This window comes from Anguilla anguilla, chromosome 11 (assembly GCF_013347855.1).
Source record: "Anguilla anguilla isolate fAngAng1 chromosome 11, fAngAng1.pri, whole genome shotgun sequence".
NCBI classification, from domain to species: domain Eukaryota; kingdom Metazoa; phylum Chordata; class Actinopteri; order Anguilliformes; family Anguillidae; genus Anguilla; species Anguilla anguilla.
The window spans coordinates 10048929-10067508 of NC_049211.1; the positions used below are offsets into that span (position 1 = coordinate 10048929).

Consider the following 18580-nt stretch of genomic DNA (forward strand, 5'->3'; position numbering starts at 1 on the left):
TTAACATCTAATCTAAAAACATAGATTCAGCACTAAACTGAGACCAGTAGTAACCTCCTAGTTTCCACTTTATTCGGGTATGACTTATTTGTAGCATAGTGTCCATAGACTGGGTATGATAAAAACGAAGAAACGTTGGGTAATGTATGTAATCATAATGTGTGGCTAAGCCAGTATCAGCCATTTCTGATCCCCTCTAAATGACGACGTATTGTGCCTGCTTTATAGCTCGTCGCATTGAAATGACGCATTATTTTCTCATGGCGAATATTGGCAGTTCTGATCAGATAGTGAAGGTGAACAGGGGAGTGTTCTTCGAGAATTGCTGCAAAAAAATAACGGGAATGACGTTTTCATATCACAGTCTGTAATTTGCCTACCATTTATCATATGAGAAGGTTACTGAGTGTTCTTTCGTATTTTGAACAATTTTGGTATCCGCATCTTTTCTAGCTACATACCCACAGGTAGCTAACTTGGCTAATTGCTAGTTAGCAGTAGGCGTAACCGTAGCTAGAATACCTATTTTGCTATTTCTTCCCGCCTAGCAAGCTAAGCTAGCAACTCACACCTTCAAGATTAATTCGAGCTGTTAACTATCATCGTTTTGTTCAGTGAAGAGGATCAAAATGCACGGATTGTGAGCGGCACTCAGCCCTTGGGTAAGTTCTTGAACACCAACTACGCTAGCTAGCTAGCTTCTTTGTATTCTTCAGCTTCTCCATTTACTGTGTTGTCAACAAGACTAACGTTACTTTGAACCGGTTACTTGCCGTTTAGGACGCTATCAGCTAACTAGCTATTTACCTCGTGCAAATGGATGACACTAGCGACAGAAACCGTAGAATGTATTTGTGTTTCATTTTCCTACTAGCCACGTTCACCTAGCCAATGTAGCTATATAGCGAGCTAACATTTTGTATAAATATCAGTTTAGTCAGCTAACGGTTAGAACGTTCGCGAGCCAGCTTCTGTCTAACAAAGCTCATATTCGGTGCTAAGGTTAGTTACTGAATGTGAGGAAACTCATTGCGACATATTTCGCTAGCATGAGCTGGCTATATTTCTGCTCTCTAAAACGGCCTCTTTCTGTGCTAAGGCAGTTTGTGTGGACTTTCACCGTTCAATTCAGGATTTCACTCATTTGTCAAATATTACCAAACTGGCATTTCCTCTCTTCAGTGCCAGATGACCTGGGATTTGATAGGCTGCCTGTGCTATATCTGGATGTAACTTTATCGTCTGCTGACTTCTAAGTCTTCTAATGTATTCTAACTGCGCTGTTGATGCTCTTTGTAGCTATGATTTTTCTCCGAGCTTACACAGGCTAACGTTATTACTTCGTGATAAACCTGATTTGTGAATATAGCTAGCTATGATAAGTGTCTACTATTTGCCCGTGACCTTGCAGCGAACAGCTTGACTCTCAGCACTCGATGCCCTTTTTGAATTACGCACGGGCTAGGCTAAGGAATTAGCTTTCCTGTAAATCGCGTACGTCGGAGAATGGCTGGCTGTCATCTGGGAATGTAGGTGAACGGTCACAGCGGGTGAAGAGTCTGCTAGCTAACTAAGTTACGTTTCTTGGATATACTGTCCATACTTCAAGGTAAGCTGGAATTTGTCTTGCTGTCTGCACGGACCTGGCTGTCAAAACTTCTTAGAGCTTGAATTGCTAGGTTGTTTTGAGAGAAATTAATTGAATGTGCTACATTTTAGGAGATTAAAAGTAACATTGAATTGTTCACAATGCTATTATTATTACTAGATTGTCATTCTTCTTATTATTATTATTATTATTGTTATTTATTGATGTTAGGATATTGATAGTGTGAAAAAACATTTTATAAAACAGTTGTGGACATATTCACAGATAACGGTGAAAGACAAACATAAAACACCAGCCCTACCCCTCCTCACACCCCCCACACAGGTGGAGCCATGGAGAAAGAGAGATGTGTCACTGAATACAAGTTCACTGGCGCAAAGTCTGCTTGTATTTTAACTGGGTTTAGCTGCACAGACTATTTCTGATTAGTCTGATTATTTAATTGCTACCAAAAGTAACATATTCAAGAAAATGTGATTTTCTGCTTTGTCTGTTTGCATGTGAACGAAGTGACTTCAGTTCCCTTCATCCATTTTTATTGTCTTTAATTTCAAACATCAGTTGTATTTAAGTCATTAAGTCATTAAAGTTGCTTATCAGCTAGATGTCTGTAACACTCCTGAGCAACAATGGTGACAGATGTTTCTTGAATTTAAATTGTACTTTCCAATACTTATTGGTAGTAAGTTTTGGTTTTCTCTGCCAGATAAGTTGAATTCGCATGTGCCAAAAAGGAGTGTCTGACGGAGGGAGGGGGTGGGTGGAGTGTCTTTGGTCACATGGCATGTGCTCACCATATCAGTGAGTGAGTGACAGGCGGGAGCAGTGGAGCTGGTCCCGATGCACTCCACGGCCGTTCCCTTGGAAACTGAGCCAGAGTTGGAGGGAACGTTTGCTCGACGCTGCGCTCTCCCTGCCCTCCTGTACGGCTGCCCTCTCGGTACCCGTGGAAACGGCTTTGCGCGGCCTGCTGTAGAGAAACATCCTGCCCGGGTCTGAGCGAGGCATGTGGGGTAACTGCCAGTGAGCGTTGCCAGGAGCACCGGACACAGACGAGCGGCTTTGTTTGTCTTATTACTCTGGAAGAAGTTTCCGACGAAACCTGGGTGAGATTTATAACTCCTGCTGTCGGCCAGGCACTGATGTTTTGGATTGTATACCTGGATGTGAAAAATGGTGGCTTAACACTGGATTTGGGTGCTTGAAAGATAGCGAAAAATCTGAAGAAAACAGACTGTTGTGTGACGTTGAAAATCAGGTACTTGACAATCCAGGTGCAGGATTATGGACTCTGGAAAGTTGATGTTAGAGAGTTTGTGGGGTCTCACTGTTGTGGCCAGGGGAACAGAGAGCTCATAACTGCACCAAAGCTTTACTCAAGCCAGATTATTTGTGAAAAATACAGGGCCCGTTTCGGCAGTTTGACCTGAGCACTCGAGCATTGATTCTGGAGGCGGTTTGAAAGCCTTGATAGGGAGACTCTGCCGGCGCATGTGACACGGTGGACTCGCTGTGACCTTAGATGTGGATTTGTCATTGCACCCGTGCGGTTTTCAGTGGCCCGGGCTGGGAGTTTGTTGATTGGTGCAGAATGTGGAGTGGCGGTGTGGGAGAGTGTGTGCTGCTCTGGAGACAGCTGGAGGAAGTGAGTAGCTCTTTTCCTCTCTGGCCCTTGAAGGTGACTTTCTCACAGACCGCTGCTCTCTTGCTGCCCTCAGTTTTGGCCTGAGTTCAGTAATGAGAGAGTCACGGCCCTGGGATTGCTTTTAGTGTCCCGTGCGTAGCGTCTGATACATACTCTTATGAGGCTGCGTTCTGATCATGCGCTCTCTCACGATTTTAAGATCAGAGTTCAGCGTGGGACCTCAGCTGGCGAGTGTACGGTCACGGCTCGGACACCCGACACCCCTGACCCACGGCCAAATATTCCTGCGGATGGAGCTAGTCTAGGGGAAGCCTGTCTCTGCTGCACGTAGCACAGCCGGACCCTTTTAGGTTTGGGTTGCGGACGGGATTTAATGTTAGAGGAGACTTCAATAAAGCGAAAACAAAAAAACACAAAGGCAGTTTCAAAGCTGATAAACGTGTTTATTGCACCCTACAGGGCAGTGTCATCCAGGGTTCTGTACCATTCTTTGCGTTGTGACTTTGTGGGGAAAGTGCATCACCTGAATGTAGAAAAGGTAAACAAAGAGCTTCAGACATTGACTGTCAGTGAGGAGGGACCGTGCGGCAGCTTTTCTAGATTGGCTTTGTGAAACGGACAAAGCCAGCTTCCTCTATGGGGAACGTTCTTTAACAGGGAGCTGGTGCGTGTGTTGGACACACGGCCCAGTTTTGCACTGTGGTTGTTTCCATACTCCAGACTGGCTGGTGGGAATTGGGCAGGAGGCGTTTGGGGATTCTGGCCCTGTTCTACTGGAGGGTTTTTGGCTGCATTTTATTAGCAGCTACAATGACTCACTGTGCAGCTCCACCTTGCATTAGTCAGTCTCTTGCGCTTGTGCCAGTTGAGCTATTATAAATAGGGCTGCAGAACCAGGCTGGGACTTGTTCCTGCGTGGTGTTGTGAAAAATGGAATTTGATTGTTTATCTTCTGAAATGCACGGAAGCGTGTTTGTGTGTGTGTGTGTAGCATGTTTGAAATAGTCTCTCTCTTGTTTGGAGTACTAACAGTCGACGTTAAGGCAACCATTATCTAAACTTTACATCAACAGGAAAGTAAAACCGAGAGGCCTAATCCCTCTTGCAAGCCAGTGGTTTTTTGGGGGGAATCCCACACTGGAGTGAAGGGGGGGTGTTGACAAGCGAAACCAGTCTGAAACAGGCGAGCCCTAACTCAGCCTGCTGTTTTTGTTACAGCTGTTGGCTTTTAATGTGATCTGTGATCGGCCAGATAAACCTGCCCAGGCTCAGACATGTGCAGAAAGTAGTGTAAGGTAGTAGAGTTTTCTTAGGACAGAATTCAGTAGTCATTCAGAGAAACTGAAAGTGTTGTCTGGCTGAGGGTACTTTTGTGAATAGGGTTCCACAGTGTGAAAGATCACTGCGTTTCTCTGCGGTGACCAGCAGAATCCATCAGTCAGCTGAAGAGAAGTAGGCCTAATTGTGTGCATTGAGCGTTATGAGTGTTGAAGTCTGTGCATTCCTGTACCTGACTGTTTTTTTTTTTTTTTTTTCCTCTTCCCACAGTGCAATGTCTCTGGTTTTCTCACGCTCCAGCTCCACGGCTATTGGCAAGAAGGACAAGAGACTCATGGCTGAGGTGAACGCCTCCCCGCTCAAGCACTTTGTTACCGCCAAGAAGAAAATCAACGGGATCTTTGAGCAGTTGGCGGCCTACATCAAAGAGAGCTCCGCCTTTCTGGAAGGTACCCTCCCTCATCCACACCTGATGGCTCGGAACTACTGCCTTCATGAAAGACCACTGAATAATATTTCTCTTCATTTTTCTTGTATATAAATTTAATGCTGAACCTTTCGCCATACTGCCTACACCTGTAAAATGCGGTCATTCTATTAGCAGCCTCCATATACCTGACATTTAATACATTGCTGCAGACGTTTATTGGGGAGAAACCGCCTTTCAGTGAGGATATTAACATGGTCTGTGCCCTTGGCTGCAGATCCAAAAACAACCTTACGTTTCCCGCTTAAACAAAAATGAGTTGTGTAGTAAAATATTAGTGTTTTCTTTTTCGTGCTTGAAGGATAGTTTTTCCTAAGGCACTGTTCCCATCGCCAGAGTCTGGACAGCTTCTTCACAAAAATTATTTTATTGCTGTAAACTCCCATATTTTATGTTACAGTTTGGCATTTAGCTGGTGCTGTTATACTAAGTGACTTACACAGGTTTCATTTTTTAAATACAGTTTATTTATACAGCTGGAAATTTTACTGAAGCAAATCAGGTTAAGAACCTTGCCCTAGGGGTACAATGGCAGCGCTCAGTTTGGGAATCAAACTCGCAACCTTTTTCTTTCCTAACCGAACCTCACTGCCACCTAATTCAATTTGCTGTGCGCCTTCTCTGTTTGTGTATACAAATGTCGAGCAGGCGGTTGGACAGCAGACGTCCGGCCGTGATGTGAGCTGTACACAGTGCCATTTCTCTGCACTGCATTACTGACGCCTCGGTGGCATTTCAGTTGCAGACGCACTCTTGCGTTTAAACCTGTGAGCGGCGGGTCTCTCTGAGGTCATTGGGGTGTAACGGTGTCTTTATAATGGGGGGTCCTCACACAGACACCTATAAGAATGAGGAGCTGGACCCCATCACCACAGAGGAGCAGGTGCTGGAGGTGCGGGGTTACCTGTCCAAGGTGGCAGGGATCGCAGAGGTGCTGGCCCGCAGGCACATGAAAGTGGCCTTTTTTGGGAGGTAAGATCTTCCCCAGAGGACTTTCATTTCTGGCTTACTGTCACGAAATACTGATGACATATTTTATTCTTTGAAAGTAATATGTTGGCAGGCAACCTGTTCCATGCTTGTCTAATTTATCTCAGTAAAAACTGTATGAAGTACGAACCAAAAGCCCATCAGAAATGTCAGAATGCTAATACTTTGCCAAGGTGACTTTTAGCTAAACTGCTAAACTGCCATCCTCTTGTGTGTCTGTGTGTGTGTGCTCTTTTATGCCTGTATGCTTATGTGTGCATGTTCTGCCCCTGACAGGACGAGCAACGGTAAGAGCTCGGTGATCAACGCCATGCTGTGGGACAAGGTCCTGCCCTCGGGCATCGGGCACACCACCAACTGCTTCCTCCGAGTGGAGGGCACCGACGGGAACGAGTCCTTCCTGCTCACAGAGGGGTCCGAGGAGAGGAAGAGCGTTAAAGTGAGTCCCACAGACCCCCAAAATCAGAGCCCCCCCGTCCCGCTCACAGAGGGGTCTGAGGAGAGGAAGAGCGTTAAAGTGAGTCCCACAGACCCCCCAAAATCAGAGCCCCCCTGTCCCGTTCACTGAGGGGTCTGAGGAGAGGAAGAGCGTTAAAGTGAGTCCCACAGACCCCCCAAAATCAGAGCCCTCCTCAGAGCCGCCCCGTCCCGCTCACTGAGGGGTCCGAGGAGAGGAAGAGCGTTAAAGTGAGTCCCACAGACCCCCCAAAATCAGAGCCCTCCTCAGAGCCGCCCCGTCCCGCTCACTGAGGGGTCCGAGGAGAGGAAGAGTGTTAAAGTGAGTCCCACCGACCCCCCGAAATCAGAGCCCCTCGTCCCGCTCACAGAGGGGTCCGAGGAACGTTAGTGTTAAAGTGAGTCCCACAGGCACCGCTGCCCTTCCTGTTCACACTTTCACAAACTGGAGCTCCAAATCCCAATTTGGATTAGGCAGCGAAATAGCTCCAGTGGCGTGTGAGGTAAATCCCATTGCAGATCCAGTAAATTGGATTAATGGAAGGGCTTTGAACTTGAGTCTGTTTTGGAGCAGAGAATATCCACCCTGCATGGTTACCCTGAGCAGCGGTACAGAGACTGCCAGGGTGGTTTCACACATTAGCATCTGGGTTCCCAGGAAGAATGTTCTGGGTGACCTCTAAAACCCAATCTCCCCGACAAACCACCAGCCAGAATCGCGCCTGTCATCACTAACCACCCACACTGAGACGGCTTTCATTTCGCTTTTCAACATGTGGCCAGCATTCTTATGTCTGCCACTGGATTAGTTCCTGAATGAGGACTTGGAATATCTGAGGGACTCTTCAAGATAAACGCAAGTCCTTATTCGGGAACTGATCCAGCCTGGAAGAAATGGTACGAGCTGGATGCAGTCCTGGGGTGCACCGACTCAGGACTTGCCCCATATTCCAGGGTCTGCCTGTCAGCTGACAGGCTTTATAATTAGACCTGAGGCTGACGCAGAAGCGGAGCTCCCAGACCTTCCCTCAGCGTCTCAGAATGCAGGAGTGGAGGAGGAGGTGCCCTTCAGAGAGCCTTCCTGTTCCGCGCGCGGTTCTTCTCCCAGTTACCCGTCTCCCATCGACTCCGTTTTTGCTGGAGTTGGGAAAGCGTCAGCTAGCCTGTCTCCACTGGAAGGTGAAAGCAGCATACAGAAAAAATTTGCGCATGTGACCCTGTTTCCCGGCTCAGACTGGGCGTGCTCCGGGTGAAGGAATGCCAGCGTGCCGTGCTGGTGAGCAGGAGGCGGCGCGTCTGCGTCCAAACATAGCGCAGAAACAATGCAGGCCGGGCTCTGCTCCGCCTGAGCCACATTCCTCCGCCGATCTGGGGCACATTCCGCCAGCCGCTTCTCCGGGTCCTCACTCCGCGGCCTGTGGGCTCTGCGGCTGTCCTTCCGCTGCCTGTGTCCGTCCGCTATTCACCCAGGAATGTGCGCTAATCCCTGTCGCTGTAAATACGGAGCGACATGTGAGAGGGCACATGTAGCTCTGAAGTGTGTCACCCACTGTCTCTTTATTTAAGTGTGTCGCTTTAAAAGTAAAGCAATGGGACAATGGTGTATTGGATACCCATTGTGTCCAATACAGCCTGATGTGTGATTGTAGTGCCTTAGGTTAATTTGCAACTTCGTTTTAGAACTTGGATAGGAAATGCCTTTGACTCTTTCAGGGTGTCAGATGTCAAAAGGGGGGGGGGGGTATAGCTTTGCGCTTACGTTGGCGTGTCACTGTAGTAATTTGGGTCATAGTGCAATACTAAATAAGTATGTGTGTGTGTGTTTGTGTGTCTCTCCCTGTCTCTCTCAGACGGTGAACCAGCTGGCCCACGCGCTGCACCAGGATGAAGACCTGGACGCGGGGAGTTTGGTGTGCGTCATGTGGCCCAAAGCCAAGTGCGCCCTGCTCCGGGACGACCTGGTGCTGGTGGACAGGTGAGCAGCCTCTCCCAAAAAGGCCTGATTCAGCTCCGTGCCCCGTGTCCCTCTGTGCACATTTCTTTAAGCACTGAGCACATTCATTTTTTGACTGGAGCTTGCTGCTGGCCTGTTCTGTGTGCAGTAAACCCATCAGTGCTATCAGTGATTTCCCTACACTTCGGTTTGCAGCCCCGGCATCGATGTCACGACAGAGCTGGACAGCTGGATCGACAAGTTCTGCCTGGATGCTGACGTCTTCGTTCTGGTCGCCAATTCCGAGTCCACGCTGATGCAGACGGTGAGACGTGCACGGATGCAGTCCAGCCAAACGGAATTATTTAATATGTCGGTCCTCGACTAATGTGTCCTTCTCATTTCTAATGTGTAACGCGTAACTTTAGCCCACGGCTAGGAAAACCTACAGAACCACACCCCTAACGATGATGTCACCTCCCCTTTCCCTCACTTTAGTGAATTCATTTTGGAAAACTGTTGTAGGCAGGTCAGATGAAATGAAAACAAGACTTAAAACCTTCCATTATGTTTTAAATATTGTGACCTCAAACTGTAAATATCGACAGAACAATAGAGTTGTCACCGTTAAAACGTATTCTCCAATTCAGAAGATGTCTCCGTTCTCTTAAATGATAGGAAGCGTTTAGATTTTCCGGGGAAGGTCACTTTTTAAAGATATATTTCAAGGTCAAATGAACCTGTAAGCCTCCTACTGCAGCTCATCAGGGAATTCCCTCTAATCACGGTGGCAGCCACTCATGGCGGGATCTCAGTAGTAATGTCTGTGCTATCTTCTCCAGGAAAAGTCATTCTTCCACAAAGTGAACGAGCGCCTCTCCAGCCCCAACATCTTCATCCTGAACAACCGCTGGGACGCCTCGGCCTCGGAGCCGGAGTACATGGAGGAGGTAACCGCCCGCTCGGCCATTTATACTGTGTAGCGCTGAGAGGGTAGCTGTTTATAGGATGTTATCTTGGCCCGGTCCCCTGTGTTAGGTGTGATGTGTGTGGCAGGCCCTGTCCTTTCCCTGATCCATTGTTCCTGTTGGTCTTTAAAGCGCGCGAGTGAAAGATTAGCGGCCCTCTGAATGGCTGGTCACTCCGCGTTTGTGTGACGTCGCCCCCTGCAGGTGAGGAGGCAGCACATGGACCGCTGCACCAGCTTCCTGGTGGACGAGCTGGGCGTGGTGGACCGGGCGCAGGCGGGCGACCGCATCTTCTTCGTGTCGGCCAAGGAGGTGCTCCAGGCCCGCGTGCAGAAGGCCCAGGGGATGCCCGAAGCAGGTACAGTACGCCCCCCTCAGGACCGCGCACCCCCCGGGTACAGTACGCCCCCTCAGGACTCCTGCTCACTGCTCCTCCTCCTCGCTCCTTCCACAGGAGGCGCACTGGCTGAGGGCTTCCAGGCCAGGATGTTTGAGTTCCAGAACTTTGAGAGGAGGTTTGAGGTAGGCGTGCTGTGTGCTCTGCTACCAAGATGCAATGTGTAATTAACTTTAACTGCTCTGCCTCACGTACTGCTCTGTGTATGTCTGCATTCGTGCGTGCACGTGTATCTACATGCGTGTGTGCGTGTGTGTGTGTGTGTGTGTGTGCGTGTGCATGTGTGCGTGTGCATGTGCGTGCGTGTGTGTGTGTGTGTGCGTGTGCGTGTGCGTGTGCGTGTTTGTGTGCGTGTGCGTGTGCGTGCGTGCGTGCGTGCGTGCGTGCGTTTGTGTGTGTAGGAGTGCATCTCCCAGTCGGCAGTGAAGACCAAGTTTGAGCAGCACACCGTGAGGGCCAAGCAGATCTCAGAGGCGCTGCGCTTGATCATGGACTCTGTTCACATCGCGGCTCAGGAGCAGAGGTGAGCTGTCAGACTGCAGGGTGGAGACTGTGTGGCTGTTTTCATTCCTATATGAGACACACTGCTGTTGTTTGGCTGGTTTAGAAAATATCCATGCTTTGTTCGGGTCCTGGGTGTACAGTAGGTAGTGTCCATTCTGATAAGAACATAAGAAGCCAAGACCTTAGGAAGTATGCAACCCTGCATGAAGCATAAAGAACAATAACAATGGCTATGGTAGTTACAGTAATGCTTTCCTTGTTCTGCTTGCTTTTTTGTTCTCTAAAAAAAAGAAGTAAAATAAGTATCAGGTGGAGATTTAGACATTGTTCTTGTGTAGAGACCCATTTTATACAAAGGCGATGGTTCATAGGTCGTAGGTCATGTTGGGGTTTTAATTTGTGCGTCTGTCTGTTTGTCAGGATTCACTGCCTAGAGACCAGGGAGGAGCGTCAGGACCGGATGGAGTTCATTGACAAACAGCTGGACCTTCTGACTCTGGACTGCAAGAGCAAGATAAAGCAGATCACAGAGGAGGTGGAGAAACAGGTACGTGAGCAGAGAGGCTGTGGAGACAACGACATGTCATCTTAGAGTGGGAGGAGACAGGTAATTATAGATCACAGAGGAAGTGAAGAGGCTGGTATATGATTGGGAAGACAGGTATCTCATTATATCACAGAGGTGGTGGAGAGACTGGGATGTGTTCAAAGAGAAGGTGGATTTAGGGGTGTATGATTGATTGGTTCATTTTGTCCCATGAGTTTCATGCGACAGGCCATTCACAAATGTGGTGTGGAATCTCTCATCAAATGCACTTTTGATCACACTTTTTGATTATTCCAAGGTGGGAATTTTTGCTGAGTCTGGGCAGTGGATAATTTTCCATAGACTAAAGGCATCCCAAATAGGATTGGCACTAAATGAAGTTTGTCAGGCTTTCATTCTGTCTGAAATGTGGAAATGGGGGTTGGGGGCAGGGTTATAAATTCTCCATGTTCTGTTAATTCCTCTAACTGTTTTGTGTTCTGTGTTTTTTGTAGGTGTCCAACGCCATGGCTGAGGAGATCAGGCGGCTCTATGTGCTGGTGGATGAGTTCCATTTGGATTTCCACCCCTCATCGGTGGTTCTGAAAGTGTACAAGAATGTGAGTGCCACAGTGATGTCATAATGCCACTTCCTTTTTCTGCTGGTGCCACAGTGATGTCATAATGCCTCTTCCTATTTCTGCTTGTGTGACTGTGATGTCATAATGCCCCTTCCTGTTTCGGATTCTGGAACAGTTTGAAAATTGATCACTTGCAGCTTTTAGCCTGGCCCTTTCCCTGTGCCATGTGGCCTAACAGCATAGCTACTACCCTTCTGGGAAACCTGGCCTAAAAGAGGGTAGTTTAATCCCTGCCAGAATGGTTGTGGTAGTCTCCCTGTAAAGCACATGATTAGGCACTTTTTGAATAATATTTAGCTATCAGAGGATTGTGTAGTGTGTGCTTTTCCCAGCTGCTGAGTCTCAGAGGTGATATTATTCAGCAGAGGTGCTGGTTGTCTCTGAATGCTCTTGCTATCAGCTCCTCACACAGCTTATCTGCGTGCTTCCTTCTGCTGAGTGGAAATGCAGCTCTATCTGGGGCAGGTAATAATGGCTGCAGCAGGGCTATCTCAGCAGGACTGGGAGGCCATGTGACAGGCTGAGGGCACATTGGTATAATTCTGTTTACTCTCTCACCGTATGAAAAAGCAGATAGCAAGAGCACCCCACCTATCTGCAGAATGTAAATGAACAGAGAATGATGTGTTATATTAGTGTAGAACCTTTCAGAAACACACACAGTACCATACGGTTTCTGCTTAACCCTTCCTGTGAATGGTCCCTGTCAAAGGCTTTGCCATTCCGTGCTCCTCTGAGGTTGTGGTAGCGCGTGAGGTTGAGATGGCGGTCCTTATCGGCCCTGGATGTGTTGCAGGAGCTGCACAGACACATTGAGGAGGGACTGGGCAGGAACATGTCCGAGAGATGCTCAACCGCCATCACCTCGGCCCTGCAGACCACACAGACGGAGATGATTGGTTAGTCCGCTCCCCACTCGTCACTGTCCTGCCCTGGACCGCAGTCATCGTGCGACTGATGTCAGTTAGAGTGTTCGTCATAGGGATTAATAACAACTATATCTCGGGTTTCTATGTTAAACACCTTTAAACTTTCTTTACTGGAAGAGGATGTGAAACTGCTACCCTGAGGTTTTGGGTTTTTCACCATTTAGTGAACTTGAAGTGTTCTTAAGTGAACATTGTAATGCTGATGTAACGCTACTGGCAACTGACCGCAGTGGAGTTTGAGAATACTGACAGAATTTAGAAAAAACATTCCAAAAAACCTACTCTTCAAAGGGATGAACAGGTGATTGGGATCGTAAAAAGGTCAAGCCAGCTGTCTTGGTGTTGGGTGGGAGAGATCTGAGGCCTGAAACAGGTTGGGTGTAGTGTGGTGTGGAGGGCGGTGTGTGACGCTGTGCTCCCGCTCTCTGCCCCGCCCTCAGAGGGCCTGAAGCCCCTCCTCCCGACGCCCGTGAGGGAGCAGGTGGACAAGCTGGTCCCCCGCCAGTGCTTCAGCCTCAGCTACGACCTCAACTGCGACAAGCTGTGCAGCGACTTCCAGGAGGACATCGGCTTCCATTTCTCCCTGGGCTGGACCATGCTGGTCAACCGCTTCCTGGGGCCCAAGAACACGCGCCGGGCGCTCATGGGATACACCGACCAGGTGAGGCCCCGCACTGAGGGTTTAGGATGGGTGCAGTGATGAAGTCATGCATACTAATGCCACTGGCCATACCAGAGTGGTAGTAAATATAAAAATGAAGCAAAAAATGCTTTATGCTAAAAGCTCAAAGGAACGGGGCTGTGCTTTAATATTTTTTGCAAGGAGCACATATAAATTTAAGAGGACACTAATCCATTCCAATTACTAGATATGTGCCAAGTGGGAAAATAATTTAGGAACGCATCTTTTCAGGAGCAAATGTTCCTAAAATTGGAGTACCGTAGATCCCTGAGGAAGTGTGACTATATAATGTGAAATGTATTGATAATTTTAATATGTCCACTTCCAGAGCGTCTGTTTTCGGGTGTGCTAACAGTGGTGTCTCCTTAGGTTCCTCGGCCGCTGGCCATCACCCCGGTCAGCACCAGCATGCCCCCCTTCCCCCAGGGCTCCATGACCCAGGAAGAGCTCATGGTCTCCATGGTGACTGGCCTGGCCTCCCTCACATCCAGGACGTCCATGGGCATTCTTGTGGTGGGAGGCGTGGTAAGAGCAATCCGCCCTGCTACCTGTGTGTGTGTGTGTGTGTGTGTGTGTGTGTGTGTGTGTGTGTGTGTCGGATCTGGAAAACTGCAGTCCTGATCTACTCTGCTCTGTGTGCGTGTGTATGTGTGTGTATGGAAAGCTCTGAGGTCCTGACATGCTCTGCTCTGTGTGTGTGTGTCAGATCTGGAAGGTTGTGTGGTCTTTACGTGCTCTGCTCTGCTCTGTGTGTCAGATCTGGAAGGCTCTGTGGTCCTGACGTGCTCTGCTCTGTGTGTGTGTGTGTGTGTCAGATCTGGAAGGCTGTGGGCTGGCGGCTAATCGCCCTGTCGGTGGGCCTGTACGGCCTGCTGTACGTCTATGAGAGACTCACCTGGACCACCAAGGCCAAGGAGAGGGCCTTCAAGCGCCAGTTTGTGGACTACGCCAGCGAGAAGCTCCAGCTGATCGTCAGCTACACGGGCTCCAACTGCAGCCACCAAGTCCAGCAGTGAGTTCTCAATAGCACAGCTCTGATGCTGTCCCGGTCTGGACCCTACCGTTTACCACCTCCACCACCCGCCATTTAGCGGATGCTTCTGTCCAGTGTGACATACACAACACTACATCCTTTTACACGCAGTGCATTTACTTGGGAATCAAACCTGCAACGTTGCAGTTCCAAGCCCTGTTCACAAACCACATTCATGTGTCACCACCATATTTGAAGATGTTTTGAAAACTAAGTGATTAGTCAGTGATGGCCTGGGGTTGAGTACCACCCCCTGAGTACTCCCTTTGGCCAAGCTTGGGACTGGAGCTAAGCTAAGTTATATCCCAGAATCCTTTTCTTTACGTGTTACACCTGCACATCGGCTGTAGAAGAGGATAGCCAGGGCGCTGGAGAGAAAGATGTCACAATAAGAGCGGCTCTGCTGTGTGCATGTCTGTGGTCACGTGCAGAGACGAAGGAAAAGGCTGCGCTGAGCTGAAGGGCTGTGGGCATGTAGGGGCAGCTCAGCTGTGAGGAGCGCTCTGTTAAACACACAAACGCAGGAGGAGCAGGTAGCAGCCGGATGGAGCAGGCAGAGGAATGCACCCTCCTCCTGTGAGGCCTCCCACTGAACCAGGGCAGACGACCCGCCCTCCTTACCTGTTTTTTCCGCTTTGTTCAGACGGGAGGGAAGCGGAGAGGGTCACAGATAGAGATCAGAAAAATAGGGGCTTGCACCCCCAGCAGCAGGGGCGTTTGGTACGAGGGTCGAGTCGCATTCCATTGGCCATTGTTTGTAATGGCGTATAAATAAAGTCATGACCCTCATCATCGTTATAACCATTTAAAACTATGTAACGTTTTGTTGTGAGTTGACCTTTCTTGATGTCAGTTTGATGTCATAAATGAGTGCCACTCCTTGATAAAATGGCCAGGCTCCATGACAGTGACCAGGGTCTAGACGGTGTTTAGGGGCTGAGTTTGAACTCGGCATGTGTGTCTGTCTCCCTGCCACAGCCCTGTTCTGTCCCAATGGCCATTTCCGAGTGAAGTCCAATCTGTTATAAAATCAGAGCAGTGGGTCTCTATTATAATGTGTTTCTAGACCTGTAGACCAGGGCTGCCCAGACCTGTTCCCGGAGGTGTACTGTCCTCTAGGTTTTCCTTTCAATCCGAACAAAGCACGTTGTTCAACCGCTTGAGATCTCGTTGAGCCGCTATTTAGTTGAATCAGGGCTGATATGAAAACCTACGGGATGGTAGATCTTCAGGAACAGGGCTGGGCAGCCCTGTTACAGACTGGGCTCCTGCCAATGCTGCTACCTTTAAATCTAGGAATTAACCTATCAAAAAGGAGTAGGGCTGATTTTTCATGTCATGTTGCGTAAGCTTTTGTGAAAGTAGTTCCTCTGGATCTTATTCTGAGGGTAGGGAAGTGAAGTTGCATGCTTAGTGGACATCTAGTGGACACATGTTGTAATTACACATTAATATACATACTCCCAATTGCTTTTTTTCACGTTTCTCTCTTCACTGGTCAGTATAGTTATTGTTTTTTTTTATTTAAAAAAAAATCCATTGCAGATGGATCCACTGTGTCAGCACGTGAAGGGAAAGCCCTTGTCTTTTACTCTACTGGAAGCATCATCCATTGACGTGCCTTTGACAACAAAGAGCTGTTTTTCCCATTTTCTTCTGCGTTTATTTAATCTGTTCCAGAAAGATTGGCCTTTATTATCACACATATAAACTGTTTGGATTTCATTAGTAAGCAGCAGCAGATGCTAGCGAGGTGTTGCGCGGTGCGGGACAGGGGCATAGCTGTGTGGGCACTGCCAGTCGTGTCTGACCCACGCCTCTGCTCGTGTGCACTCAGGGAGCTGGCGGGCACCTTTGCCCAGCTGTGCCAGCAGGTTGACGTGACCCGGCAGAACCTGGAGGACGAGATCAAGGACATGAACAGCAAGATCGAGCTGCTGGACTCCCTGCAGAGCAAGGCCAAGCTGCTGCGGTAAGAGGCTGCCGCTCGCCTGCTCTCCCTGGGGCTCTGGACCCCCGCCTCCCGGGCAGAGAACCCACACTAGGGATTTTTACCATGGTATCGAATTGGGTATTGAGAATCATGGAATTTCACCAGTATTGGTATCGACTACCAAAATTTTGGTGTTGTGACATCCCTAACCCAGACTGAACTACTTAAAAGGGTGTTCCCTGTGTGGTTAAATCTCAAGTTCAGAAATGAGCACATTTGATTTAAAGTTTCTCTTATTCTGTGGTGCCTCCTCAGGAACAAGGCTGGCTGGCTGGACAGTGAGCTGAACATGTTCACTCAGCAGTACCTGCAGCAGGGCCGATAGAGGGCAAGAAGAAGAAAGTCTGCTTCTGATTGGACAGACCTGCATCAAGCCCCGCCCTTCTTCCTGATTGGACAGACCTGCCTCAAGCCCTTCCTTCCTTCCTTCCCCCAGCGTTTGCCCCGAAACTGTGAATAGTCCTCCTTCCTGCTTGGAACTTTATACAACATTCTCCTCCTTAATTTAAGTATAAGACCTTTTATCTGTGCTTTTATAGAGGAAGACACATTTGATACCAAATATCATTCTGCTATAAGATATGGGTCTAAAAGATACTTGATTCATTTTTTGTTGTTGTTGTTTTTTTGTTGTTGCATAGTACATGCAAGTTATATTAAGATGCCTTTTAAAGCCAGTGTAGGTCATTTGTGCCACTTTGCAAAAAGGCAACCTGAAAAAGCACTATTTTTGTTATTGTGTAAATACCACTTATTTGTTTAAAACTAATTTGCTGTTAATAGGTCTGTGGCGTATACAGTAATTATTTATTCTCATTTTAATCCACGAGGTTTGGCGATGTTTCAGTCCTGCTCACTTGCAATGAATCTACCTGCATGCTAGGACAGACAGGTCAGTTGATATCTGTTCTAAAAGCCTTGTATTTTAAAGATGTTTGCTTGATTTGGCAACTTCTGGTTCTGCGGCTGCAGCTATGAACTGAGCCTTGTGAAAAGGCCGACCGGAGCGTAAATGTACGAGCTCTTTCCCCCCCAATCTACCAGTGCAGTGATCATGACGGGACTTCTGTTTAAATCACACTTTCATTGCTCTTCCCCTCCAGGCTAACAGCACCTCTTGTAGCGGATGTTAGTTCTCCAGCTAAAATAATCAAAACTGTTCTGATTCTGACTACGTTGTTGGTACATCCCTGTGGTAGAACTGTGGGTGACTCTGTAACTAGGAAGTTAGGTGTGCAAATGCTGCTTCGGCAAAGAGTGACGTCAGGTGTCTAGGACTCGTGAACTAAATGTTTAGTCGTCAGTATAGCAGCGTGTCAGTTGCTTTCTCATTCTTGGTCCGAAGTCTTAATTTTTCTCCAGCACTGTAGTTTAGGTACACTGTAATGTTAAAATGGTTTAGAAATGTACGGGATGTCCACAAGAAACAAGTATCAGTTAATGCAATGTAAGGGAATGGGAGCCTGGCTATACAGCCTGTTTGAAATAATAAGGAAAAGGTAGTCACAGGTCTCTAACGGCTGACTGAATAAATGTACTCCCTGGAAGTGGATCTAAAGCATGTAATTGAGCTTTTATTAAATGTACAGGCAAGTAGGAGCCATTGGTTTGCACAGTATCTTGGTAAAATTCCTATTTTATTAACTGTCTCCATTAGGTGCAAACTGGGGGACAGACAAATGCGTACCGTGAATGAAGGGAAATGAGTAGGGACAAAATGGCGGCCTTAAACCCATCTTTTGAGGTCACTGAAATGAAAAAAATGCACCCCGATGTGAAGGAAATTGGAGATAAAAGGGGTCACGGTATGACGTTAAGTGTAATTTCTTACCTATATGAACATTCAGGCATGCACATACATTTCTGTTGCGTAGCTTGAACACTTCTCATATCGAATGAATACATAAAGCCCCATCCGAGGCTACCTAGCTGCACCGTAGATGTCCTTGGGGTGCGTGGCTGATTTGAGCGCTGGTGGTGCCAAGTGATTCGAATGAACTGGCGAGGAGGTCCGTTGAGAGTGGAGATGATGCACTTTATGTTTGCTGAATTTTTTTTAATGTATTTGTATTTTTGATTCTGCCTCATGTGTTCTGTATTGACCAAACCAGAAAGCGTAAATGAATTGCGGATGGACGTGGACATTTGAGGTGGATTGTGATTTGTAGACTTGCATGCAGTGATTGTTGTATTCCATTGTCTTGTCACATTGAATGTAAAAAAATAACACAATAAAGATGAGATCACAGTAATAACACACGACTGTTCAGTTGAGTCTGTGCTAGAGACAAATAAGCATCTGCTAATTTTGTACATCAGGTCCCTGTTTCCATCCCATAATATGCAGTAGTTTCTGCCGATCTTTTCGGCACATGCAGTTTGGTTTTGTTGAAAAAATGTAAGTACTGGACGGGGAACAAAAGTAAGGTGATGGCAAATATTCCAAGAATGTTCCCCACACACAAAATACCTGCCACTCCTTACTTGCCAAATAATTTCCCAATCTGGA

At 47.7% G+C, this 18580-nt stretch overlaps 1 protein-coding gene across 3 annotated transcripts; it reads left to right on the plus strand.

Moving 5' to 3' along the window:
* The first annotated feature begins 230 nt into the window (after positions 1-230).
* On the plus strand, positions 231-18328 carry mfn2 (mitofusin 2). 3 transcript variants are annotated; one of them, XM_035381876.1, is made up of 18 exons: positions 231-662; positions 4803-4981; positions 5856-5991; positions 6286-6448; positions 8316-8440; positions 8615-8723; positions 9241-9348; positions 9571-9724; positions 9821-9888; positions 10165-10286; positions 10688-10814; positions 11309-11413; positions 12231-12333; positions 12804-13024; positions 13415-13570; positions 13861-14057; positions 15916-16050; positions 16327-18328. In XM_035381876.1, exons 2-18 carry the CDS (start codon positions 4807-4809, stop codon positions 16394-16396), a joined length of 2274 nt encoding a protein of 757 aa, XP_035237767.1. In that variant the 5' UTR covers positions 231-662; positions 4803-4806; the 3' UTR covers positions 16397-18328. The 3 variants fall into 3 exon arrangements, with proteins under 3 accessions (XP_035237767.1, XP_035237769.1, XP_035237768.1); XM_035381878.1 differs by lacking the exon at positions 231-662 and adding an exon at positions 703-1609; XM_035381877.1 differs by lacking the exon at positions 231-662 and adding an exon at positions 1806-2715.
* The last annotated feature ends 252 nt before the right edge of the window (positions 18329-18580 follow it).